This window comes from Mytilus galloprovincialis, chromosome 9 (assembly GCF_965363235.1).
Source record: "Mytilus galloprovincialis chromosome 9, xbMytGall1.hap1.1, whole genome shotgun sequence".
Taxonomy (NCBI): domain Eukaryota; kingdom Metazoa; phylum Mollusca; class Bivalvia; order Mytilida; family Mytilidae; genus Mytilus; species Mytilus galloprovincialis.
This window is the reverse complement of record NC_134846.1, coordinates 73,979,599-74,007,099: the sequence shown is the minus strand read 5'-3', so window position 1 is coordinate 74,007,099 and position 27,501 is coordinate 73,979,599. Positions and strand designations below refer to the sequence as shown.

At 31.9% G+C, this 27,501-nt stretch overlaps 2 protein-coding genes across 8 annotated transcripts in view; one reads left to right on the top strand and one right to left on the bottom strand.

Moving 5' to 3' along the window:
* The window catches only part of LOC143045909 (uncharacterized), a 32,245-nt gene extending 24,898 nt beyond the window's left edge, over positions 1-7,347 (bottom strand). For 2 of the 6 annotated variants that reach the window (XM_076218745.1, XM_076218744.1), the window contains exons 1-6: positions 6,869-7,192; positions 6,141-6,284; positions 3,966-4,122; positions 3,495-3,522; positions 2,344-2,470; positions 466-558 (exon numbers count right to left, since the gene is read on the bottom strand). In XM_076218745.1, the coding sequence (XP_076074860.1) occupies positions 466-558; positions 2,344-2,470; positions 3,495-3,522; positions 3,966-4,122; positions 6,141-6,284; positions 6,869-7,066 (747 nt within the window). In that variant the 5' untranslated portion in view covers positions 7,067-7,192. Of the gene's footprint in view, positions 1-465; positions 559-1,094; positions 1,188-2,343; positions 2,471-2,699; positions 2,815-3,494; positions 3,523-3,965; positions 4,123-6,140; positions 6,285-6,868; positions 7,193-7,332 lie in introns of those variants that run through there. The other 4 variants (XM_076218741.1, XM_076218743.1, XM_076218742.1 and 1 more) reach the window with 4 other exon arrangements.
* A 6,515-nt stretch (positions 7,348-13,862) lies between these two features.
* Positions 13,863-27,501, top strand: part of LOC143045908 (meiosis inhibitor protein 1-like) — a 43,998-nt gene continuing 30,359 nt past the window's right edge. The window contains exons 1-7 of one of the 2 annotated variants that reach the window (XM_076218739.1): positions 13,863-13,990; positions 17,449-17,687; positions 18,294-18,344; positions 18,772-18,845; positions 19,049-19,154; positions 24,042-24,242; positions 27,158-27,370. In XM_076218739.1, coding sequence (XP_076074854.1) covers positions 17,450-17,687; positions 18,294-18,344; positions 18,772-18,845; positions 19,049-19,154; positions 24,042-24,242; positions 27,158-27,370 — 883 coding nt within the window. In that variant the 5' untranslated portion in view covers positions 13,863-13,990; position 17,449. The remainder of the gene's footprint in view (positions 13,991-17,448; positions 17,688-18,293; positions 18,345-18,771; positions 18,846-19,048; positions 19,155-24,041; positions 24,243-27,157; positions 27,371-27,501) is intronic. The other variant, XM_076218740.1, reaches the window with a different exon arrangement.

Below are 27,501 nucleotides of genomic sequence, written 5' to 3'. Positions count from 1 at the left end.
TTAAGCATGAAATTGATGAATGTAAATAACTCGTGTCTTTTATTCATGAAGAATATTGTGTTAAATCTGTACATACATTTGTGTTTTTGGAAAGATATACTATATAAAATTCGATCATGAGTTAAAATCTAGGGTTTCAAACAATCACACGGGAGAACACACTACAAACCAAAAAAACCTGGTTTCTTCTGGTTGTTGCTACGTCATGCCAGATTATCTTTTAAATATGACCGTTCGGTGAATCCCTTATGTCCAGTTACACCAATTCGCAACCAAGTCGGCTCAGAATATCTCAATGTTGTTTTTCTTAATTGTCAGTTTTTCTCCGCATTTGTTTCACATTCTCTTAGCTAGCTGTTTGTAGATAATTCAAATAACTATACAAAGCTTTAAAATTTCACGAATATAATTATCCTTTAATTCTAGATTCGAAATGCTTGCTGTCTGTCGAAAGGAAATACTTACAAATCTAGACGAGTTGTTATTTCTCACCGTCTTGGCATTGCCAAAGGCTTCCAGTACAGGGTTAGCTTGAATGATTTGATCCTCAAGGTTACCCTAACCATGACAAAGGTAACAACAAAAGGGAAAGGTTAAAACGTAGAAAATCATGTTAAACTAAAACATTCAAAAAAAAAAAAGAAATTAATTCAACCTCCGTTGGACTGTTGAAACAATTTCCTGTATTATTTATATATGAACACTTTAAAAAAATCTCTGACAATCTGATGTGCACAAAAAAAAGTATGTTGTTTTTAGTTTTAAATAAAATTTTAAATTCTTGGTAATATCATTTATATACCCTTTTATGAAAATATGCAGACATGGTAACAGAAGCTGCTTTAGTTGTGAAATTTCCCACAAAACGATAAATCAAGTCTTTTCGGAAAATTTAACATTTTCCTACTCGTAGGAACTTGTGTTAATCTGCATGTTATCAGAAAGGTTGTTCATGAGATGTTTTTTTTTAAAGTGTACATATACTACAAAATATCACTACAAAGTATCACACAGGTGAAAGTAGGGTAAGTGCATATGATAGTGTTTGAAGAAGGTCAGAATCACACGGTTGAGCACTGAAGCTCCATACTTACGAATCTGGACGAGTTATTGTTACGCATGGTCTTAGCGTTACCGTAAGCTTCAAGTACAGGGTTGGCCTGAATAATCTGATCTTCTAGTGAACCCTGTAATGTTTGGTTTAGGGGTAAAGGGAAAGGGAAAAAAGAAAAGAAAAACGCATGTTATTAATACAATTATTGCTATAACATACGATTGTAAAACGATTCTTTTCCTTCAGTAGTTTATAAACATACATTTATTCGAACATTAGAAATTTTCTAGATAACAAGCTTTGATTCACATAACAAATGGTTCTCGTGTTGACGTAAAATGATCTGGAATATTTAAGTTGACTCAATAAATGCAAAACAAATTATTGCAAATTTCTAAGTAATTTAATAAAGTTTGAGAAACTGATTCAACTTTAAGAAAAAATAAATCTTAACATGCAGTTCAGTATACATTTCGTGTAAGCAAAATTCCATAAAGAAATTGCGATTAATCGTGACTCTAAAAAAAGTGCAGTTCTGTTGGAAAATTCACCACATGCAGTTCAGAGAATGTAGCAAGTTCCCTTAAGCAGTGAAAAGTTGATACAATTGAGAACTGTTATTTATAGAATTAGATATATTTTTGAAAGGTAAACTATGTAAATTACGTTGATAATGAATTATGCTCCTGTGGCTATTATTTTAAAGCTAAAGACTATAGTATATTAATAAAATTATTCCTATTGCTACAATATTAGAAATAAAACCTAGATTGTGAAGTATTTAGACTTTTTTTTATGCTAAAATGTTACTCTTCACACACTCAAACGGTTCAGTGTGACAGCATGACGTATGTCGACACCGGATGTAGAGGTGTAATCCCACTTCACACACTCAAAAGGTTCAGTGTGACAGCATGACATATGTCGACACCAGATCTAGAGGTGTAATACCATATAGGATTAACATGCTAGGATTGAAATCAATAAGAACAAATGACTTGGAGTCTGTGGTTAAATATAGAACGTTGAAATTGGGGGGAATTAGGGAATACGTGCAGGTGGGTAGTGTAGAAGAAAATTAAATCTTGAAAAAAGGATAATTTGAGGGGAGTGTAGCTTAAATAACAAAACAGTGTCATTTTCAGCTCTGCATCTGTTGTTATGGAAAGGAAAGCATAAAGCTTTGTCTTTAATAACAATTACAGAACTGAACACGAGAACAGTTTCATTACAGCTACAGCTGAGTAAAACTATCATGCTTCCACACACGGGGTTAGAAATCCTACAACCTTCTTTTTTCCTTCCGCTGGTACAGGCTCGTCTTCCTTGTCCTTTTTGCCAAGTGAAGCAGCAACTTTGGCAAAATACATAATTACTTTTTTCGTGTTTTCTGTCTTACCAGCTCCAGATTCGCCACTGAATAACACAATTTACAAAAGAATAATAATAAGACTACTACTGTTTAATGTTGGGCTTTATGTGTGAGTCTCTTTTGCCTGATTTCGAAATACCACCATAGAACTGTCAAGACTGCTATTAATGTTTACCCCCTGCTAGTATTGTTTTAGTGTCAAAAACATTTCCGTATAAACCATTTGAAAGTGGTCAATCAAAACCATAGCATTTGAGACGCACACTGACTTACAATTTTTTTCTGTTCCACACTATGTTTGTCTCCTTTATAAATGTTTGCAGCAACTCGTGCGAAATACATAATGACTTTCTTTGTATTCTCTGTTTTCCCGGCACCAGATTCGCCACTTGAGGTAACAAGACAAAACTCAAGATTACATCAGTCAACTATAGGGTAACTCAGGGAGACTTTTTGTAGAGTGAAATATATTTATTTTGAATTTGAATTTCACTTAGACCTGATGCCAATATTGAGTATACACGCTCCTAGAAGAGACTTAGGCTATTTCCAAGTAAAGTAATATCAAACACTTAAATTCATTTCAAATTAGCATGAACAGAAGTCCATTGCTTTGGATGGACTTCTGGTATGAATTAAACAATCATACCGTGAGAAAAACACTTTTGTTTGTGCTGATGTCTGCATGCTTTGTACTATTCAAATAGTCTGAATTGGGTACTTTTTTATCTGTATTCTTTTAAAACAAAATTAAGATAACTTTTCTCTATTCTTTATTTTTTGCCTAATATTCACTATTCCTTATTTTTTGCCTAATATTCACTATTCCTTATTTTTTGCCTAATATTCACTATTCCTTATTTTTTGCCTAATATTCACTATTCCTTATTTTTTGCCCATTATTCTCTATTCCTTTTATTTTAGCACCCCATAATTCTCTATACTTTTTTTCTGTGTTTCTCGATCTTATACATGTGTTGCTCCTTATTCTTCGCTTTTGGTACCATATTCTGTAAGACCCTCTATTATAATTTAAAGATATTAAAACAGTGCCTATGTTAGACTTACGTAATCAACATGGATTGATTTTCTCGATCTGAAAAAAAATAACAATTTTTGAACAGAAAATAATGCAGCAAATCGAAAAACATTGTTAGCAACAGGAATAGGATGCAATAATTCCAAATGAAATCAACATTACAAGTATTTCTTATTGCAATTTCGGAATTTTTTATTGTTAATGTCTTTGAATCCGAGCTTTTATCTCAGAATACAATATGGAAATTTGTTTAATATTATCTTTCATCTCTATATCTCTAAATTGTTTAACATTCAGTTTGCCAATTTTAGGTGTACATATTTAATATATGTATAGTTTTGTAAAAACATTTACACTTTCTGCGTGGTATCGGATGTCAACACAGTAATATCCATCAAAACAAAAGTGCTTATGAATTGTTCATTATAAATATTGAACTTTAAAAAAAAAAAAAAAAAACTGCACCCCTCCCTTATAAAAAACAAAAAAACCTAACATACCTTGCAACATGAATTGGTAAGCGTTGTCAGCTACAGAGAAAAGATGAGGTGGCATTTCGGTCCTCCTCTTGCCTTTGTATTTTTGTATGATGCTGTCTGTGTAGATTGATAGCCATCGGTATGGATTGATGACAACACAGAAGAGTCCAGAGTAGGTCTGAAATAAGCATAAATTGACAGGTTAAAAGTCGTTTTTAGTTTGTTTTTTTTGGCTACAGATCTGTTCTCTGTTATAGTGATAATACATATTGCCTTACATTAAAACTCAATAGTGAACATAATATATATTGCCGTACTAAATCAGAGATATGTTAGATAACACATGTACAATTAAGATTGGAAATGGGGAACTTGTCAAAGAGACAAAACCGGACCAAAGACAAGAAAACAGGCGAATATACCTTTAAAGATAAGAATAAATTTAAATTGTCGGATTTATCAAAGCAAATATACAAACGATAAAGATGAAGGATAAAGATGAAGGAAAGACATGATAACAATGATAAATAATTGCTGCAAGAATTTTTAAAATCTTGACCCTAACCAAAAACTGATATGGTTAATGAATAATGAAGATGAGAATTTATCATCAGAATTATGCATGTTCATTAAGAAATATGAAAAGTTTTAATGGGATTTATCTCCCTCTACTACTTGTAATTTGAACTTTATATTTTCTCTATAGTGAGTTCTAGAGCACCGTCCCTTGATGAATATTGTCCAGTAGCAATGTCAACCCTTGCTGCTGTGCATTAATCATGAGGAGAATCACTATTGGAGTAATCTCATGTATCTGTAGCTAGTTCTGAAGGATCTCCCCTTGATGACCTTTGCATTGTTGTGATGTAAAAGTCCCTCACTGCTGTGCACTGGTCATGAGGAGAACTACTCCAGAATGAGATACTATATTCCTGGTTCTATTTTTACTTTTTGTTTCCGTATTAATAAACTTTATATCATATTCTTTTAATATTAAATCGACCTCATTGCACTCAATGCCTCTTACCTCAATTATATCCTACATTGCTCATATTATCAATTTATTATTTGTGTATTACTTATAATATTGTGTATTTCACTAATGTTTATATAATCATTGTATGATGTTTTTGTATCTTGCCCGACAAGGGCCCATGATTGGTTTAATAAAATAATGTCTAATGTCTATATATTGGTCTAGGCTTCTGTAAGATTGGTTTAATTTATATTGCCTCGCTTTCATAACACTATTTATTTCAGTGTTAGTAACCATTTGCATTAGCATTTTTTTTTAAACAACTGTAAGTAAAATCATACGAGAATTCTAGAAAATTTAGAAAACGACAAAAAAGGCGCAAGAGCATCTTTATTGAGATGTGAAAGGGTATAAAACCTATATCAATAATAAAAATATTTTAAGTTGCAAATTGCAATCTAACCATAAGTAAAACAGAGTGATAATCCTCAACTTAATAAATAGTTAAACAGTTTTACTAAGATAAAGCTTATTGCTTCGTCTAACTTCTGGTCAAACTGAAATTCAATTTAGGAAAAAACATCACAAACACCTTGGTGCGTGAACCAAAATTACTTGGTGTCTTGACATCAAAACTGTTTGTCATAAGTTTAGGATTGAGATAATTTGTTAAAACAATTATAGGTCACCGATATTACAGCTGATGAAAAACCAAATCCAACTAAATAAAATAAATGAGTGGTTAAATGATAAGTAAAAGAGAAGTAATAGCTACTTAATAATCAAACAGTTGAAAAAATCTTGTTGATTATTCTATAAACAAATATTTTGTTTATAATTGAATTGTTTTATAATTGTTATTATTCATGTCATAAGTTTGTTTTTAATCTTATTATTCTCTTTATATATCTATTGAATGATCAAATAAAATTTAAAAAGCGAAGAAAATAAAGTCTGGTTTGCCCTTGGAGATTTTTAATATCATCATCATCATTTATGTTTAATATTCAGATAAACATCAATCACTAGTATAGGAGGAGATCATACATAAACATTTTGATGAGGAAGATGTTTGCCATCATCTGATAACTCTGACGTCATAGCTTCATGGTACTGCCTCCAAGATAAATACGGCAACAATAGCTCTCCGTATTTGTCGGTATCATGTTACAAGGGGAGTGTACCAAGGGAGAATAATTTCTAAGTTAATTGATACTCACATAGATTAAACCACTAGCGTATCTTGCTCTTAAATTGTGTAGGACAGAGGCTTCGTTCAAATAGGTCAAGTTTGCCATGTCTTCGATCTTTTCAAACTTGGGTGGATTCATCTGTTGGATATCGTCTTTTTTAACAGTTTTAGTCTGAAATTCGAGAGACGAATAATTAAAAACATATTAAAGCTGATTACAATTATTGTTCTAATGTTGTTGTTGTTTTCTTCCTTCTTTAAATATAGAGTTTGACAATCAATTGATGATATCGATAGGATTTATACTGATTGGAAAACATGTCATGTTATAAATTGAGAATTAATGGCTCTAGATTGGGAGCTAGATATCGTGATTCTGAGTTTATGTTCAAATGTATGTATCTGTGATTGATTGATTGATTGATTCATAATTGTTTGCTTAACGTCCAGTGGCAAATATATCATGCAGAATATTTAGGACTAAAATACAACTGTCAATCAGTAGGCCGGATAATAAAAAAATACAAAACAAGAAAAAAGACAGAATACAAGAGTCGCACATTAAATTCGGCAGATTATATGAAAGCAGGTCAAAAAGAGTATTGTTTGAAATTATAAATTATATCGGTTTTGAGATGCAACTAGGTTATTTATGTCGCAAGTCAGACTATTTGGCCTACTTAAGAGTACAATGATAATAAATAATATCGATTTTGAGAGAGTACAATAATGATAAACAAAAACAAACAAACTTACATCCATTTTCTCCACAGTTTTAACTGTAATATCATCTCCTTTTGAGGATTGAATTTCGGCGGCAACAAATCCAAGCTTCTCATCTGGAACCCAGCAATTCTTTTTTCCATCAAAAGGCACTGTCTGCAATTGCATTAAATCCTTTTTATCTACGCACAGATATTTATAATCTGGATCATCGGGGTGAATTCCGGGCATCTTGGCTTCTGAGTATGGTACAAAACTCCAAAATATATAGTTGGTGCCGAAACTGGCGAAACTCGGAGATCGTCTAAACTCTGGACAACTACTACACAAGTTAACCCACTAGAATCAGCTCTTTGACTGAAAAAGCGACACAAATCAAAAATTAAACTATGAAAATTCCAACAGTAACTTTGCATATAAATATGGTATTGAATTAATCATATCTTAATCAATATACTTTAAAAGTCCAGGCAATTAAAACACACTCATATACTTACTTTCAAAAGCTGTTCTGTAAAGCTTTATTATCTTGATTCTCTATTTATATACGGCAGTGTAAAAGATGATAAGATTTTCTATAATTCTGTTAAAACTCGTTTGATAAGTGGAAATATTAAAGGGGGTGTGTTTTTAACCAATCGTTCAATGTGTTATGAAAGCGTAGAAAGATGCTGGGATGCTACTTAAGGAAGTGTCTTGTTGCCAGGGGCGTCTGTTGCCGGAAGATACAAATATACCTCTCACTTCCTCTTCAATCCAACTATGTATACATACAAGATAGATAAATATGTGATTGATGAGGAAAGATGTAAATCATGTTTTGTCCTTGTACAGATATTTTCGTTTACGAATTTATCTGGTTCTTATTTGTTATTACAATATACAAAACATGCAAATATATAATAAGAAGTACATTTAATATATAGATTTCATAAATATTATTTTGTACTCATATTACGGTTATCTGAATAACACACATGCGCCTTTCATCATTGCCTACGATCTGCGTTTTTTTAACAAATTTTGAAATGTTGCGTAATATATAAAAGATTAATAGGAATCATAAAAAAAACCAAAATACCAACACCAGTCTTGCTCTAAGAATTTTATGTATATTTATTTATAACATGCAATTGTATTTATTACTATCACATTTACTTTATTCCATTTTAAACTTATTTATTCGAACTTTAACAAATTCATTAATCCACCAATGAATCGTAAAGAGACCTCGAAAGAGACAGCAGATTAGTGGACTATTTGCTTCCTAGATTGTTTTGATAAGATTAACATGTTTACAGATGTCAATAGACAACAGCTGAAAACAATTCAGATATAACAGCAAATTAAGTGGTTCTAACAGCGCACTGTAAATTCCGATATTGTTAATCGGTTTAAATGTGACTACTGCCGGTGCCGTGAGGCAAGAACACGAGCAAATATATATTGGTTTCATCTGGTTTGGTATTCTAATTGTGTCAGATATTTTCCCTTTCCGTTTAGAAACACTTTTTTTTTTATTTGGACGACTATCCCAAAAATGAATCCAAACTTTCTACTTGTGGTATTGATCTAGTACAAAACGCCACTGACAGAAATGTATAATTGGTCATAACTATGTTGTATTGTCTGTATCTGTTAATTGATATGCTTGTAATGAGCCCTTTGCTTTATAAAAATGTTTGTATAGAAATGTTATATGCTTTCGCGCGCTATACATAAACATGATTCTTATTGTATTATTATCTTATTGTATATTGTCTGTACCAATTAATTAATTGATATGCTTACAATGAGCCCTTTGGTTTGTCATTAGGAAAAACAAATATTATTATAGAAATGCTATATGTTTTCGCGCGCTATACTTAAACATGGATCCCATTGTATTGCTTATATCGATTAGAGCACATGCATGGATTCAGTGTACTCTTTTTATACGTCTTTTTAAGTTTGTTTTGATGGTCATTTTCTCGTCCAGTAGCTGTGTCTATGACAGAATAACTAAAAAGTTACTAATACTCAAATAATAACATTCGGGTTTATATTTGGCTGTGCTAAATTTCTATTTTCATGAATTTTGAACTATTGCATCTTGACTTTAAAGACGAAGAAAGTGGTTGTGACGGCACACTGATTTCACTTGAATAAATTTGACATCAGGACCATTCCTAAAAAGGCCGCTTCCAATCTTTTATAAAATTCACAGCAATATAACAACCTTGTGGGTTCACTTTATTTCTTAACATTTTATCAAATCTTAAATACATAAGTATGCGATCAAAATGTCTTGATTTTGAATTTTAACAAATGTTGTGCATTTAAAAAAGAAGTAAGAATGAAATTCTTTATACCAAACCAAAAATATGCAATATTGTTTCAAAATTGTCAACAGCAATACGTAGCGCTGAATAACTTCTTATTAGTGAAAGTTGTATATGTGATTTTTTTTTGAAAAACTGATATTTTTTTTACTTTGTGATATTCAAAGTATACATTTCAACAACTTTTTGATAAGGGGCAGGTATTATAAAGTAAAACAAATACCTGGGAAATTGGCACTTCTTGCTTCCAATGCCTGTATTTCAGAGGGAAATTAATTGTTTCTAGTACGTTGATTTTATTTTTTTTTCAAGTATGGGGTGCTCGCTACAGTTTTTAAAACCGGCTAAATGAGTAATGCACAAGTTTTAGAGACAAACTTTTATTTAAACTATATATAAAGTGCCTAGAAAATCATGTTAAGAAAGGAGAAAGCTCTAAAAACTATTATTATGTTATGATATGACAGGATGGAATTAATCATATTTTCCTTTCCGTGCACTTTTTATTTCCGGGAAGTACTTTCAATATTTACAGGAGAAAAGAATTGTATAACGAAATCTGAATTAGATTACTGTCAAATTAATAAATGTTATTTCAATAGACGGTAACACGTAAAATGCATATGTTGATTCCAATCTCAAGTTACATGGTACATAATATAGACACTCATAGATTCTAAAGTTATTTTATTCCTGTGCATGAAAGTTGGAAAAAAAAACTATTTGCTGTCCGCGTCAAAGCAATGTCGATTTCTTTTAAAGGCATAGGAAACGAGTATCAATTAACAAACTTATTTTTCAGGATAATAACAAAGTCACGTAAGAATGCTGGAGTATATTGAATGTATTTGCACTCGCTACTAAGCGGGAGAAAAGCTCAGCGAGACCCATTTCTATTTGTTTCCGAAGTTAATGTCGTAAACTTAATCATATATATTTTCAGATACATTTTTAGATGTATTGTATTTTTTGTGGGGGTCTATATAGTGTTGGGTTCCATGGGGACCTTGTTGGCACTATAGTGACTAAGCTAGTTGCATGCTTTAGATTTAAGAACAGCATTCAGTGTGTGCAACATACTGAGGATAAGACTAACATTTGCTATAGTCGTTAAAAGTGAGTAAAATGTAACGAAGAATTGTCATATACTAATTCATGTATAGGTCGAAAATATCATGTTGCTATGTGGTCGACTCTAAAACAGTTTACAGTGGTGTCATTGGTTCTTAAACACTTTTTGAAAATGCCTTTATACACAAATTTCTCCCATTAAACATTTAAGTTCTTGTCTAAACTAAAACCATATCATTATCATGAGGTATTAATTTTTTTTCGATATTGTATAAAATAAAGCAATACATGATAATTATAATTGAATGATATTAAAATTAATAACAATTACTTTTAGACATATATTTTGGCAAGCGAGCAATAAAAATCTGTTGAATCACTTAAATGTATCAAGGTATAAACTAAATTGCAGTGAATAGAGTTCGGTGTATTTTTGGCATCGAAGATAAAATGGCACTTACCAGTAAGTTAGAAGCTGTGCGCGTCAGCAGTGATCACAAAATATGTAGGTACAGATATGTATACACTGTTTATATACCAAAGTATTTTCTGATATCAGAATATTAATCTACCGGATTTAATGAAGCTATCTATTGCATATATTCGCCAGTTGTATAGGGAACACCAAAACGTTGCTAAATTTACTGGGGGTGACAATATTTTGATCTATGGAATCCATATCAAATAATTGGTGCTTTTAAATCAACTTAGAAGTTATGCTTCCAACCTCAAGAAAAGACAATTACAGAAAGGACATCAAAAACGGAAAAGTCCCAAAGTGACAATGCAAGACAAAGCAAAACAAACAACACAAATACCGCGAGTTCCACAAAAAAAAATACTTAAAATTTAAAGGCCATGCCAAGAAATTGCCTCCGTTGAAATTCTGCAAACACCCCATAGAGCAAATTACATGGATGATTAATATTGACCATTCGGTATATGGCCGTGTTCTAAGCGACACGTACATGAAGGTCATAAATTAATTTATTGAATGAAATCAAATCTTTAGCTACTAATGACTGCCGTAGGAGGTCGACCGGAATTTTTAGCGAGGATTTCTTGGCATGGAGTAACAGATAGGAAACTCAGGGTTAGAATTCATAGAACAGAAAAGGGGCAGTGGCAAATATTTCATGTATATTTTGAACACAGAGAGAATTTACCCGCACCCTTTGCCAAAAAAACCCTTTCTTTTTCTTATTCGTGCCTTCGGACTTTATGTTTTGAATTGTAGTTTCACTTTCCATGTTCGGTATTTATTCAAATGTAAGCTCCACGTGGTAAAAATCACGTGATGCAGGAATATAGTATCTTGGAGTTGGGCTATTTCTTTCTTTTCGGGCGGGGACTCCAAGCAAACAACATGCGTGTGTATAACGGCACTGTAGATTTTCGTATTAAATAAAGAAAGTTGCCGGTCCGGTAAATGAATAAATTGGTTAGAAAGCAAGGTTTTAATTTAAATTAGATTCCTAAGCTTAATTAAAATAAAAAGGGGGGAGGTGTCCACAGGGAATATTTGTATCTTATGAACTCTACATGTATAATTCAAAGGTTTATTTTTTTTTTAATTTAATTAAAAAAGAGAAAAACAAATGTAAGACAAATTGTGAATGGTCTTTCTTCCTTTCTCCCATGCCAAGAAATTGCCTCCGTTGAAATTCTGCAAACACCCCATAGAGCAAATTACATGGATGATTAATATTGACCATTCGGTATATGGCCGTGTTCTAAGCGACACGTACATGAAGGTCATAAATTAATTTATTGAATGAAATCAAATCTTTAGCTACTAATGACTGCCGTAGGAGGTCGACTGGAATTTTTAGCGATTCTTGGCATGAATAGGGAAATCCAAAATATACATTTAGTAGGCCAATGTGCTCTTAGGGAATAAATAAAGTCTGGTTCGTGTCAACAGACGTAGTTTCTATTTGGCGGTTTTGGTTTATACCAAATATACATTCCAAGACATACGTATCGATGCTTTTTTTTAGTTTAAAGTTCAATAACTGTAAACTAGAAATATGGAAAAAAAGCTCTCTGAAAATTCCATAACGGCTACGTCAGTTTGTGTGATGTTTATAATTCATGAAAAAATCTAAAATGCGTGGTACTAGGAGTGAATTTAGTAATTCTGGCTTTTGATCGCAAAACCATGCTTGAGTTGACCTAGTAAATTGGATAATCATTCTTGGTATTGACGAATTCAATATGTTCTATTAATTTATTCAGGATACAGGTTATGCAGATTGGCCTATAGTTTCTAGGCGGGTTAGGTGCAGGTCATTTTTGAATATTAATTTAACAATGAATAAAGTAAAAATCTGTATAAGAATAGGGAGAATAAGTATAATTGCAAATTAGGCACCTATCAAACAAAGTTGAAAAAAGGTGGATGTTAGCAAGTATAGGCAACCGTGCGATCTTCAAAAATAAGGCCCCGACATGCAAAATATGAAACAGGGAAATTGAGAATACTAACGGACTAATACAGAACAAAACAATCGACGAAAAACAAATTTGATCGATAATAATCAACAACAACCCTCCCCTAACCCTGGACTGTGGTGTAACAGCACAACACAGGAGCAAACTATACAAATCCGTTAAAAGAGCCCATCATATCGATACAAAACAGAAAAACATCAAACAAAATCACAGACTGGACGTGACAGAGTATATTTATCCATCCCTCATCCCTAACAACAAAAAGAACATTTAATATACAGACAGCTAGTTCAAAACTAGTTCAAAGACAATCACATCTAATCAGATCTGTCGCATGTAGTCTATCGCATGCTACACCTAACTATGCTTCTGGTAAAATGCATATTCTACACAAATAATCCTAAACGGAATTTCTATTAATAGCTATAAGTTAAAAATTCATAAAAATCTGTGAAATTCTGACTGCAATTGCAACTATAAAGAGTACCGATACACAGTTATATGGCAAGCCATTTTTTATATTTATTTCATTTTGAAGATATCTTATACGGTTAACAGTTCAGTTCTAAAGATATCAATAGGTCATAAATAAGACAAGATATCTTCTTTATTTTAAAAGATATATCATATAAACCAATTAAGATATAATATATACTTTAAAAGATAGCTTGTAACATTGTAACTATACAAGATATCACATAAAATATCTGTTTAAAAGTTATCTTTAGAATAGACATATGATTGATTGTCGGTTGAAGTTAACGGTCCAGTGGCAAATATTTCATGCGTGTACTGAAGTTCAGGACGACTTAAAAAATATAAGATGTCTCGATATTTATATAAGATAAGAATTAAGTTTAAAATATATATTTTATAAGATATCAGGTTAACTTATAAGATACCTTGAAATTAATATTATAGCTACTGAGAAACCGTCTTGCCATACAGTAAGAATGGCATTTCTTGAAAACTCTCAAAATGTAAAGTTTATCATCACTTATTTAATTACTTCCATAGGGTATATTTTCTGTTATTATTTTTAGAATCTGTAATGTGGAAGATGAAACTATTCTTCTGCAATGCCGTCTGAAAGCATTTTACTATCCCAGAACGTCTTTATAACCGCAAAGAGACCGATCTGAAGAGTGTAGCAGTTGAAAACCGCTCTTTTTATTTGGAGATCGAATTAGTGTACAATGCAAAACTTATGTGAAAGTTGAAGCGCACGATATTTTTAAATTTGCTACTTGTACCAGAACGTGTCAGCTTTAACATATTTTAACACGTAAACCTACGTCCATGAGTTTAGGTAGAATAAATCCTTGGGTATAAGAAGTGTAACAAGAAAACACTGCTCGTTATTTGACGTTAAAATTGTGTGTGTGGTGACTGTAAAACTAAAAGCTTCAGATGTGTGAATAAACAAAAGATACATTCCCCATTTCTATTCTCAATTTTACTAAAACAGTATCACCCAGTTCCTTATTTTCTTGATCCCTATATTATTTTAAACTCCCAAAATGTTCAAGCATAACAAATGAAACATTCTATGGTTTGCTTAAAAAATAAAAAAAAAAAATTTCTGCTAAAATTGAGAACCAAGGATTTGTATAGTAACTATACAAATCCTTGTGAGAACATAACATCTTTATGTAGATAAAGATATTTTGACTTTTTTTTTTAGGCAGTGGCTATTCGTCTGACTAGCCGGACAAATAGTCAAAAATGTCTATTCATCTGGCAAGCCTGACAAATAGCATTTTTACGGTTTTTTGCTATTTGTCGGCCAAATATATAATGATGAGATATCACATCATGTTTTGAAGGAGATAGTAAAGCAAGAGTAGTTTTAAAATATATTGTCATACATTGTTTTATGAAAAAGAACTCATTCTAATGAAAAAATAGACTATTTACAGTAATTGATTCATGTTTTTTTTATTCTCAATAAATTTGGGGATGGGGGCAAAATAATTCTCTCTTTTGTTGTTCTGCCTATAAATTCCTGTAAGGTAAATAGTCGGGTCAATGGTTATTGTCTTCATTAGACATCTCTGATTCCAAAAAATCCTGAATTTATTGTTTCTGTGAAGTTTGGTTAAAGTAAGGTCCTGAAATGATTATGCATGATTCTTTTTTAATTGTTCGGCGATTTTTAATTCATAGTAAATTTGAGTAAGGGGTAGGCACGTGAAAACTGTCCCCAAAAGTAGGATTGTGTTTTCAATAGAATGTTTTAGAAAAAAGGTATATTAGATACAACAGAAAAAAAGGGGGGACACCCCAACCCTGGTGTCATATTCCTAGTCCAGGCATATCAGTGCATGTTCATTGTTCTCCGTTGTAGTATAACTTAAAAATAATGCATCCAAGCAAGTTTGATAAAGTATTTTTTCCGAAATTTTATGCGTTTTGCCTCCATAAGGTAAATGGGTTAAATCATCAATTTCACTTTGATTTCAGGCATATTCCTCACGGTTAACATGTATACACTTTTGTTCACGAATCACTCCTAAAGAAATTTGTTTAAAGCAATCACATTCTCTCTTGTTTTCTTTATAACATCTTTAAAAAAAATCATGATCTCCAATTCTCAAAATGTCCATTGCATACATGCGTTTGTTATCCGACACCTCATTCGGGACACTTTCCGTGTCACATGTCACTTTTATTGATATTGAAGATTTGCGCATCCACAGACGGATGGCTGGACGAATAGAGTTTTTAACTATTCGTCCAGCTAGCCAGACGAATAGATACTCCTTTTTAGCTCACCTGGCCCAAAGGGCCAAGTGAGCTTTTCCCATCACTTGGCGTCCGGCGTCCGGCGTCCGGCGTCCTGCGTCCGTCGTCGTCCTGCGTCCGTCGTCGTCCTGCGTCGTTAACTTTTACAAAAATCTTCTCCTCTGAAACTACTGGGCCAAATTAAACCAAACTTGGCCACAATCATCATTGGGGTATCTAGTTTAAAAGATTTGTCCGGTGACCCGGCCAACCAACCAAGATGGCCGCCATGGCTAAAAATAGAACGTAGGGTTAAAATGCAGTTTTTGGCTTATAACTCAAAAACCAAAGCATTTAGAGCAAATCTGACAGGGGTAAAATTGTTTATCAGGTCAAGATCTATCTGCCCTGAAATTTTCAGATGAATCGGACAACCCGTTGTTGGGTTGCTGGCCCTGAATTGGTAATTTTAAGGAAATTTTGCTGTTTTTGGTTATTATATTGAATATTATTATAGATAGAGATAAACTGTAAAAAGCAATAATGTTCAGCAAAGTAAGATTTACAAATAAGTCAACGTGACCGAAATGGTCAGTTGACCCCTTTAGGAGTATTTGCCCTTTATATTCAATTTTTAACCATTTTTCGTAAATCTTGGTTATCATTTACAAAAATCTTCTCCTCTGAAACTACTGGGCCAAATTTATCCAAACTTGGCCACAATCATCTTTTGGGTATCTAGTTTTAAAAATATGTCCGGTGACCCGGCCATCAAATCAAGATGGCCGACACGGCTAAAAATAGAACATAGGGGTAAAATGCAGTTTTTGGCTTATAACTCAAAAACCAAAGCATTTAGAGCAAATCTGACATGGGGGTAAAATTGTTTATCAGGTCAAGATCTATCTGCCCTGAAATTTTCAGATGAATCGGACAACCTGTTGTTGGGTTGCTGCCCCTGAATTGGTAATTTTAAGGAAATTTTGCTGTTTTTGGTTATTATCTTGAATATTATTATAGATAAAGATAAAATGTAAACAGCAATAATGTTCAGCAAAGTAAGATTTACAAATAAGTCAACGTGACCGAAATGGTCAGTTGACCCCTTTAGGAGTTATTGCCCTTTATAGTCAATTTTTAACCATTTTTCGTAAATCTTGGTTATCATTTACAAAAATCTTCTCCTCTGAAACTACTGGGCCAAATTAATCCAAACTTGGCCACAATCATCTTTTGGGTATTTAGTTAAAAAAATGTGTCCGGTGACCCGGCCATCAAATTAAGATGGCCGCCACAGCTAAAAATAGAACATAGGGGTAAAATGCAGTTTTTGGCTTATAACTCAAAAACCAAAGCATTTAGAGCAAATCTGACATGGGGTAAAATTGTTTATCAGGTCAAGATCTATTTGCCCTGAAATTTTCAGATGAATCGGACAACCCGTTGTTGGGTTGCTGCCCCTGAATTGGTAATTTTAAGGAAATTTTGCTGTTTTTGGTTATTATCTTGAATATTATTATAGATAGAGATAAACTGTAAACAGCAATAATGTTCAGCAAAGTAAGATTTACATATAAGTCAAACGTGACCGAAATGGTCAATTGACCCCCTAAGGAGTTATTGTCCTTTATCATGTTTATAGTCAATTTTTAACAATTTTCATAAAATTTGTAAATTTTTATTAACATTTTCCGCTGAAACTACTGAGCCAAGTTCATTATAGATAGAGATAATTGTAAGCAGCAAGACTGTTTAGTAAAGTAAGATGTACAAACACATCACCATCACCAAAACACAATTTTGTCATGAATCCATCTGCTTCCTTTGTTTAATATTCACATAGACCAAGGTGAGCGACACAGGCTCTTTAGAGCTTCTAGTTTTTTTATTTGACATACAGTTCTTACTAGTAAAATTTTGTCTTCCCAGAGATGTATTTCCAGGACCTTTGTATTTTTTACAATAAAATCAGAAGGTAACTTTGCATAGATCACTATATCTTAAGTCAGTACATGTTCATGAAACTTCCATCAATTTTTTTAGAATGTGTGAAGACTTTCATAAAGACCATATAAGCCATGACAAAAAGTGGATTTACTCAACAGATCACATGGTGGCATGTGTTGCATGTATTGTACAGACAATAGAAGATCCACAGATATCCCATCTGAGGAAGAGTCCGTCCATAGCTTTATTGACAAAGCTGGTCCAGATACCAACTGTACTTCAAGATTTAAAGTCTGATCAAGATGTAACCTATCATATCATTCATGTTATTCTAGGTAAAAAAGCAAAATAACTGACACGTAAATTAGTTTAAAGATTTTCTTAGAAAAACAAGTCTTCTGATTCACAAGAATTGAAAATGTAACATGTTTGTAAAATGTGAATATTATAGTAGATTATGACACTCATCGGTACAAATAGATAGTTTGACCTTTGAAAATAAGAACATGAATAAAAGAACCAAGTTTGCATGTCACAAATATACAAATCAGAGAAGATTTATAAATTTTCTTCCACAAATGCATAAAGCATTATTTCTTGTATTAACAGAACAGAAGGAAAGGGGAGATAATTTGTCCTTAACAAATTTGTAATTTTATTTTTTCTGTATTTTTAAACTTAGGAAAGTTTTTTGTGCAGTCCATGCAAAAAAAAGGTGTTAAAAAGCTTATATTTTGATCTCATCCAATATTTCGTACCATTAATAGGATTAAAACAGGATAAAAAAAAAAAAAAAAAACAAAAAACAAACTCTTGTCTGACTTTGGTTTTAAAAAACTCTTGAGAGCAAATTAGGATGATAACATTGTGTTTTGTTTGTGAAGGTAAATGTAGATTATCCTTTGGGATACACCAAATTTATAAAGTTTTATATTTTTCAGATGCTTTGCTACAGACAGATGATACAACCTTTATTAGTGCTGCCTCAGATGGTAAGTACTGATGGTAGTTAATTATTGTTGTTTTCGTAATGTCACTTGCAATGAATACATGTATGAACAGTATTTTTATTAATCAATGAATCATGGGTGCTTATAGGAAAGGTACAGAACACAAAATAGTTGATTGTAAAAACTACGTAACCTCTTAGTTTTCAGCATTTCGACAAAATAAGGTCCTTGTGAACTACATTTTTCTTGGTTTATTTGGGCTTTGTTTTGTGTTCAAGGTTATATTGGTTTCTATACCTGATAGCCTTCATTTTTGGCATCACAATGAATTTCATTAAGTTTTATACCTGACTTTAAAATCTCACTAGTTTTATATGTAAATTAGTATTTGGAAGCATCCTGAAATTTATGTCTGCATCCAGTTAAAAGGAGTTCCAATAACCAGACATTTTTTTATTTTGCTTTACAGCTTGCTTAAAACTTGTTCAAAGTTGTGATTCTGAAGACATCATTGACTTTATACTCCAAGATGTTGAGAGCAAGGTTAGTGTCACTTCTCTTATACAATTTTCATTTCACATTAGTTTGGAAATATAATACGTATTCAATTTAAACAAGAATAAATACCCTTTAATGGTTTCTGCTCTACCATTAATCTGTATTGCTGACAATGAATGTTGCTTCTAACAATAAGTTCACAGTTCCAACATTGGACAAATTTTTCTACTGTTTTCTTTATTTTCCAGATGGAAGTAATAAATAGCCACAAGGAATTGTTACCTTTATATCTTCTGTTGGGAAGACTGGTTCAAAAGTTCTCTGAGCTGTCAGACAAGTGCTTACAACATTATGGTAAATCAATTATATGTTGGGCCCCTAGATAGTCAGTGGTGGCCTTTTTAGTAACTAACTTGTTAGGACTGTTATGTGAAGAAAAGTGAATAGTTCCTCAACTGATTTCAATAGTATTTATCCACAGTGTTTACACCTATGATAGGAAGATCCCTTTCAATTTTACAATTTTCAAAAAAATCATAGTTTTAATGACCTGGACCTCCTGCAGTTACCCCAAAAATCCACCTATACAACTTGAAAAAGTCAAGCAACAATAACATAAATGAACATGTTTCAGTTGAAGTATATTTAAGTAGTATTTGAAGTGATCTATGCTAAATATATTTGATGAATTATTTTTAATATGTATATGGAAAGTTGTGTCAAATTGCCATAAAACAGTGAGAAGCTCATCAACCTGAGCATGAAACTGATGATTAATTCTCTTCATATTTGCTGATTTGAATTAGTACATCTACATGTGTGTGATCTTCAACAGACACATGCAATAACCAAACCTTGATTGATATAGACAGAGAGAAGAGCTTAAGCTGCCTTTCTGCTTCTCCCATTAATCAAATTACTTCAGTGCAATGAACATCAAAAGGAATGCATATTGACACACTTGTAGTTTTTGATTAAGCTCATTAGTTTTATGAATGAAGATAAGATTGAAGGAAGTAAGGTTAATAATTAATAAGTATTAATACCTATATAGACAGAAGTTGATCCTCTTTCATTCACAGGGGGATGGGAGGGGTATCAATTGAAAACTGACATGTTTAATAATGATGGAAGTATAATTTGTTAGGGAAACAATTTAGTTTGCACACACTCTTACAGGAGAAATGAGCAAATAAAATTTATAAAACTAGACCAAATTTATATGATAAAAAAATAGATCAATGTGATCTATAAACAGCTAACTAATGCCTTAGCATATTTTATATTTTATCAAACCCATGTAGGGCCGGATCTAGCCATTTTCAAAAGTAGAGTTACCAACCCAATATAAAAAGGTGGGTAGGGTGTTCCAACCACATGTCCCCATTCAAATGCATATTGATCGTCCATAATAAAAACTTTAAAAATGAATACTCACACCACATCTTCCTATATCTACTCATATGGTTTACCTATATATTTGGGAGACATGATTTATTTATGAGTTATATTGTTTCGAATTACCTTTCTGTTCTTTGTGTCTACTGTTTCGATATTTGTTAGTTGTTTTTTGCGCCTAATACCAATCTTTTGAGTTCATTCAATTGCAATATTACAGTTGGTACTGATGTTGTGCTGTTCCAGGTTTATGGGAGAGTTGGGCACTCACACGAATGTTTAACCCTGCCACATTCTTTTTTGCTTGTCTGAAGTCAGGAGCCTGAAGTACAGTGGTTGTTTTTGAGTAGTGTTTTTTTTTATTATTATAATTGTTTTTTTTTGTAAGTTACTAAAAGCTATTTGTTTTCCTGTTTTAATTCTTTCATAATTTTCATGTCTAGACCTTTTTTATCCCACTAAACATTATGTTTTTTTTTCATTGTTGAAGGCTGTAAGGTGGCCTATAGTTGCTTATTTTCCTTTAAATTTAACTCTGATAGTTAGTTGTCTAATTGGCAATCCTATCACAACTACAGTGACAAATTACCTCTAACCATCTTCTATAGTAAAAGGATGCATATAAAATAGGGACTGACTCAGTAAATGCCTGGGTTCTGTGAATGTTCAAATGGATCAGCCTTTTATTAACCACAGAATAGCTATATTGCCCTGAGCCTTAAACAACAATTGAACTATGCATGCAAATTTTAAACAACTGCGGTAATTTCTTGTTTAACCAGATATAAAAGAGTAGTGCAGCTTAAGATATACAAGAAACTTGCATTTAAAACACAAAAATTAAGAAAAAGGCCCCCCCCCCTTTTTTGCCCCAAATCCTACACCTGCAAAATCACCTGTTATTGTGATGACAAAAATGTTTTCTCTGTAAATTATAACAACATGGACACAAGCTATTATGATCGTATGAAAATATTTATACTATTACTACTAATATACTACTGATATACTTATTTTCAGAATCATTATATACTAAGGGCTTATTATATGCATATCAATCAATTAATAGATACAGCCATACAATATAGATATGATAATTAATACATATAACAACAATAATTATTCTATAATAAACATATTATCCACATATATTATTATCACAAGCATACCAATCAAGAAAGAGGAACAGACAATACACTATAACAAGGATTATTGATACATATAACAAACAATAAATATTCAATATCAAACATATTATCATTACATGCATATCAATTTAGTAGACAATGCAGACAGTACAATATAATTATGATTATTATTGCATATAGCAAGCAATTAATAATTGTTCATCAATAAAGGTGGATAATCAGTCTATTATAGTTTTAATGGTTTGAAATTCATAGAACCAACTTATACCTATAACCTAAACAACTATTCAATGAGCAAAGGTTAATTATATTTTGAGTAAGCAAAGTATCTATATTTACTAATCAATTAAGCATTTTTAATTAATAACATAATGGCATATTCCACTACAGTGTATTTTTCTTCTTCTATTGAATGCATGATTTTTATGTACTTATACTCATATGCGGCTTAGCTTAGCGAAGGGTAGTGCGACGTAATCAGTCAAACAAACTTTATTAGATTAAACCTCTAAGGAACGATCGTTTCCATTGGTCAATTCAAACCTTCGACCTCACACCTGCGAAAATAGAACACACGTACTATAACGTTGAATGGACTGACCAATATTCACGTAGCTGGTCAAGGTCGTTTAAAGCTTCCATCGTCGTATTCGCGTACATGATTGTGTTCTTGATTATCCAATCACAATTCTAGCTTTTATAAATGTGCATGTGAAATTCATTGGTTTTATATTTTCTGCAATTGATAACAACATTTTAAACTGAAAAATCTAAACAGTTTTCACATTGAAATATTTCATTCAAATGTCTCCTCTAAATCAAGGGACGACATCAAAAGTTCAATGCAGGATAAAAAAAAAATCTTAATTCACATATTGTTTTCATTGACTACACCCTCCCCCACCCCAAGTTACTCGTCCTGACTGCCTTTTCTTTCACTGAATGGACTCGATGAAAATCAAACACTTTGATATTATTTTCCGAGTTTTAGGTATTCAACGTAGAATAGTGATTTTTTTTTTCTGATTCCGTTTAATTGAGAGAAAATTCCCGAAATTGTTTGTAAATTCATCACATGTTACCAACCATGCTTTGTTAAGAAAAAACGGAGATGGCAAACCATGGCACAGGGGAATTAAAAGTAGTTTATATATATAACTCCAACGAAATACTGTGTGATGTTTTGCTATTCTCGGTTGAAAAACGAACGTAAATTGTATATTCATAATTGTAAATATGAACATGTTAATAGAAACAATCAGTTTTAAAAAAAAAGTGTTTATTCATTAAATGTATTGATAAAAAGCTGAGTTTCTTCTTGCACATGCATTTAGTCATCCTTAATTGCTTGATATTTTGTATATCAGTTTATACACGTTTAGTTTTGTATTTTTATTTTAAATACGAATACATATACCACATATACTTTAGCGGATAGTTCAACAATGTTATGCAGCTCTATTCTTACAGTATAAAATTGAAAGATAAATGTTCATCCATTTAAAATCGAAAACAGTAAATTAATATTTAAAAAAAGAAGATGTGGTATGATTGCCAATAAGACAACTCTCCATAAGAGACCAAAATGACACAGACATTAACAACTATAGGTCACCGTACGGATTTCAATAATAAGCAAATCCCATACCGCATAGTCAACTATAAAAGGCCCCGAATTCGAACACGAATTGTTCCTTATAAACTACGCTTTCTAACAAGTATTAATTTATTATTTAGTTCCACACATGCAAAAGAAATAATCTTCGCCGATGTAACATTTCAATTTATTATAACAACCTGCCTTCACTGAATTCATTCAGGTGCACCAATGATACGATTACAGTTATTTTGTTTCTATCTTTGGCGGACAATTTCGTTTATGGTACGCTTATAGCTACATTTTTGTACTGTGTGTATGTTTTATAGCATGAAAATAATAAAAAGGGAATGTCAGTGCAACCCTCATTAATTATTGTAATGGATCAGTATTATGAGATACTTATTATAAGTGACTATGACATTGTCAGGATTATAACCTATCGGCAGTATGAAAGAAATTAATAGTGGTTCATATATTCATCCGTATAAAAGCGGCACATGTATTTTATTTTATCCTTATATTTCTCATCATGCCGGGTACAAGATAATCGAGTTGCTGCATGTATGCATAAAGAACTTAGAATATTACTTAAAAAAAAAAATCAGTATAATATTTCGACCCCACTATTTGAAGTTAACAAAACATCTATTTAATTCTTTTGACCAAAGGTTTGTAAACTATACGAAATCATTGTTTTTACGTTCGTAGTAAGCCTAACATAGTAAATTCCATTGTCGGTCACCTGTGTCAATTCACGTGCACACTGACTACATTGTTGTTGTATTTAAATCTTTCGGCCAATGAAATGAGATGTAACAAGTTGTTTGTTTATGATACGCCAGAATGTTATCAATGAACTATCAAATGCTAAAGTTGACTGCATTTTAGTATATTCAATATTTTTAAAGCTGCTGTATTTAACTGTATTATGTATTTTATTTTGTTTGTCTTTTTTCTTTTTTCCTTTTCTATTTGTATTAATAGTTTTTGAAGGCCTCATGGAAGATTAACATGTAATTGTTAAATGTGTAACCTTTGTTAAATAAAGAATTTTATTATTATTTTATTATTAAAGTATCTTGAATTTACTTGTAGAACAGTTAATAACAAAGTTGTGTACAGGACTTTGTTGTCCAGAAGAAGATGTTCAGTCTGCTATTTTGTTCATAATGGTTTACATCTTTGAAGGTCGTTGGGAAGACTTTTTATCACCTAGGCAACTAACACAACTGTGTGAAGATCTTGTGTGCATGCTTAACTCTGCCAAAACACAGATATTAATGATGAATTCTTTGGGTAAATATCAAAGTCTAACATACCATATCTGCATAGGTGTACAGGTGCTGCATTGTAAACAATCTATGTGGTGATACCAGATGGGAAATACCAAACCCAAAATAAACATGTCTGCATTTTGTTTGACCAAATTTTCTTCTAAATTATAAATAGATAAACATCTGATATATAAGTTTTTTTGTACCTATCTTTAATTGACACTTGTTGAAGATTGGTATTTTCTTGATAATGTTAAAATAACACAGTGAAATGGTTGGTTATCATTTCCTTCCAAAAAAAAACACCCTGACAAACAAAAATATTACATTGAAATCGCCCAATCGGCAAACTACAATATATAAAAAAAAAATCAGCAACAAAAATGTACAAATATCACCTTTCACATTTTTTAAAACCATTAAAATGATTCAGAAGGGATAGTGATTATGTAAAACACTAAAAGAAAAGATGATAGGAGATCTGTTACTATATTAACCAACTCAAATTATTATAATTTATGTTAGACAGACTATTTCACAAATCAGTTTTATATTTTGAATTTCATTTTAAATATCAGACATTTTAAAAGCTGAAGATGTTGCAATGAGACAACAGAACAATTGTGTTTTATCAGTAAATGCTCCATCTGTAGCTAATTATAAGATTCCATTAATATTTACTTTTGATTACGTAATCAGAAAAGATATGGAATCAAAATCATCTATAGAAAGCCTTTATGTAAATATCTACAGATTTAATGCACTTAAACATCTTCTTCAAGTAATAGACTGTTTTATTAAGTAACCAAAACAACATTCTTCACTGATGGAGTTGATAACACTTCTCTGTTGGGTGTTTAGATTAACATTCTTTAAACTGGAAGTGATCAGAAATATAGATAGAAAATTATTACAAATTATGTTTTGAACTTTGTTATTATGATATACAATGCTATTTTCATTATCTTTATATTGGAAATATATTATCAATTATGTCTTGAACTTCTTTATTATGATATACAATGCTATTTTCAACATCTTTATATTGGAAATATATAATGAAATATGTTTTGAACTTTATTATTATGATATTCAATGCTATTTTCATTACCTTTATTTTTTTTTAATGTTTGGAATGAAATAGAAGACCAATTTAGATTTTATACCCAAAATGATTTATATTCTATTGATGTTACAACTCCACTCATACAAAGTAGATATTATTGAAAGTTTTGCTGTTTTATTTAGATCTTATTGGATTTGATCCAATTGAATGGTTATGTTTTTGACTTCTCAAGTATACCTAATGAAGGTTTCTAAATGCATGCACATAATGTCCATAGCTAAATCATACACTTATATTAAAATTGAAGTTTATCATTTTTTGTTTTTAGTTTTTCAATTTGAAGTTTTGACTGGCAGTTTCCCTTTAAATTGCAATAAAAAAATCATGTTTTCTGGAAACAGAGTGTGTTTTTTTTAGGTTTTCAAATGTAACATTTCTACATTTTAAAGAATATAAAGGAAACAAAGCAGTAATTTCTAAAGTAGCAAAACAAACAACCTTTTTAGCTCACCTGGCCGAAAGGCCAAGTGAACTTTTCTCATCACTTGGCGTCCGGCGTCCGGTGTCCGTCGTCGTCGTCGTCCGTCGTCGTCCTGCATTAACTTTTACAAAAATCTTCTCCTCTGAAACTACTGGGCCAAATTTAACCAAACTTGGCCACAATCATCATTGGGGTATCTAGTTTAAAAAATGTGTCCGGTGACCCGGCCAACCAACCAAGATGGCCGCCATGGCTAAAAATAAAACATAGGGGTAAAATGCAGTTTTTGGCTTATAACTCAAAAACCAAAGCATTTAGAGCAAATCTGACATGGGTAATATTGTTCATCAGGTCAAGATCTATCTGCCCTGAAATTTTCAGATGAATCAGACATTTCGTTGTTGGGTTGCTGCCCCTGAAATGGTAATTTTAAGGAAATTTTGCTGTTTTTGGTTATTATCTTGAATATTATTATAGATAGAGATAAACTGTAAACAGCAATAATGTTCAGCAAAGTAAGATCTACAAATAAGTCAACATGACCAAAATGGTCAGTTGACCATTTTAGGAGTTATTGCCCTTTATAGTCAATTTTTAACCATTTTTCGTAAATCTTAGTAATCTTTTAGAAAAATCTTCTCCTCTGAAACTACTGGGCCAAATTTAACCAAACTTGGCCATAATCATCATTGGGGTATCTAGTTAAAAAAATGTGTCCGGTAACTCGGCCAACAAACCAAGATGGCCGCCATGGCTAAAAATAGAACATAGGGGTAAAATGCAGTTTTTGGCTTATAACTCAAAACCCAAAGCATTAAGAGCAAATCTGACAGGAAGTAAAATTGTTGATCAGGTCACGATCTATCTGCCCTGGAATTTTCAGATGAATCGGATAATCGGTTGTTAAGTTGCTGCCCCTGAATTGGTAATTTTGAGGAAATTTTGCTGTTTTTTTGTTATTATCTTGAATATTATTATAGATAGAGATAAACTGTAAACAGTAATAGTGTACAGCAAAGTAAGAACTAAAAATAAGTCAGTATGACCAAAATAGTCAATTGACCCCCTAAGGAGTTATTGCCCTTCATAGTCAATTTTTAACAATTTTCTTAAAATTTGAAGATTTTCAATAACATTTTCCACAGAAAGTACTGTTATAGATAGAGGTAATTGTAAGCAGCAAGAATGTTTAGTAAAGTAAGATCTACAAACACATCACCATCACCAAAACACAATTTTGTCATGAATCCATCTGTGTCCATTGTTTAATATTCACATAGACCAAGGTGAGCGACACAGGCTCTTTAGAGCCTCTAGTTAATAGCATACCAAGAATTATATTTAAGAAAATTACCTAACATAAAAAAAAAATATTGTTTTCATTTACTAGGTTTGCTTGCAAAATTACTGCTGAGTGAGAGATGGACAAATTTTATAATGATCTTAACCGTTGATGGAACAACACTTCTGGCAGTACTGAAGAAGATGGTAGCTTGTACTATTGAAGTTGTACAACAACTAGCTATTCAGATACTGTCATGCATTATACAAAGAGATAATCAACAAGCTTACTCCTGCCATATTCTTCAGACAGATCTTCTAGGTACTTAAAATTTGCAAGACCTAGTCAGTTTATATTGAATAAAAGGGAATATGAAAGGAAGAGAGATAAAGGTCTCTAGAAAGATGTGCTTTTCATTTTAATTGTATGACCGTTATTTTTTTTTAAAGAAA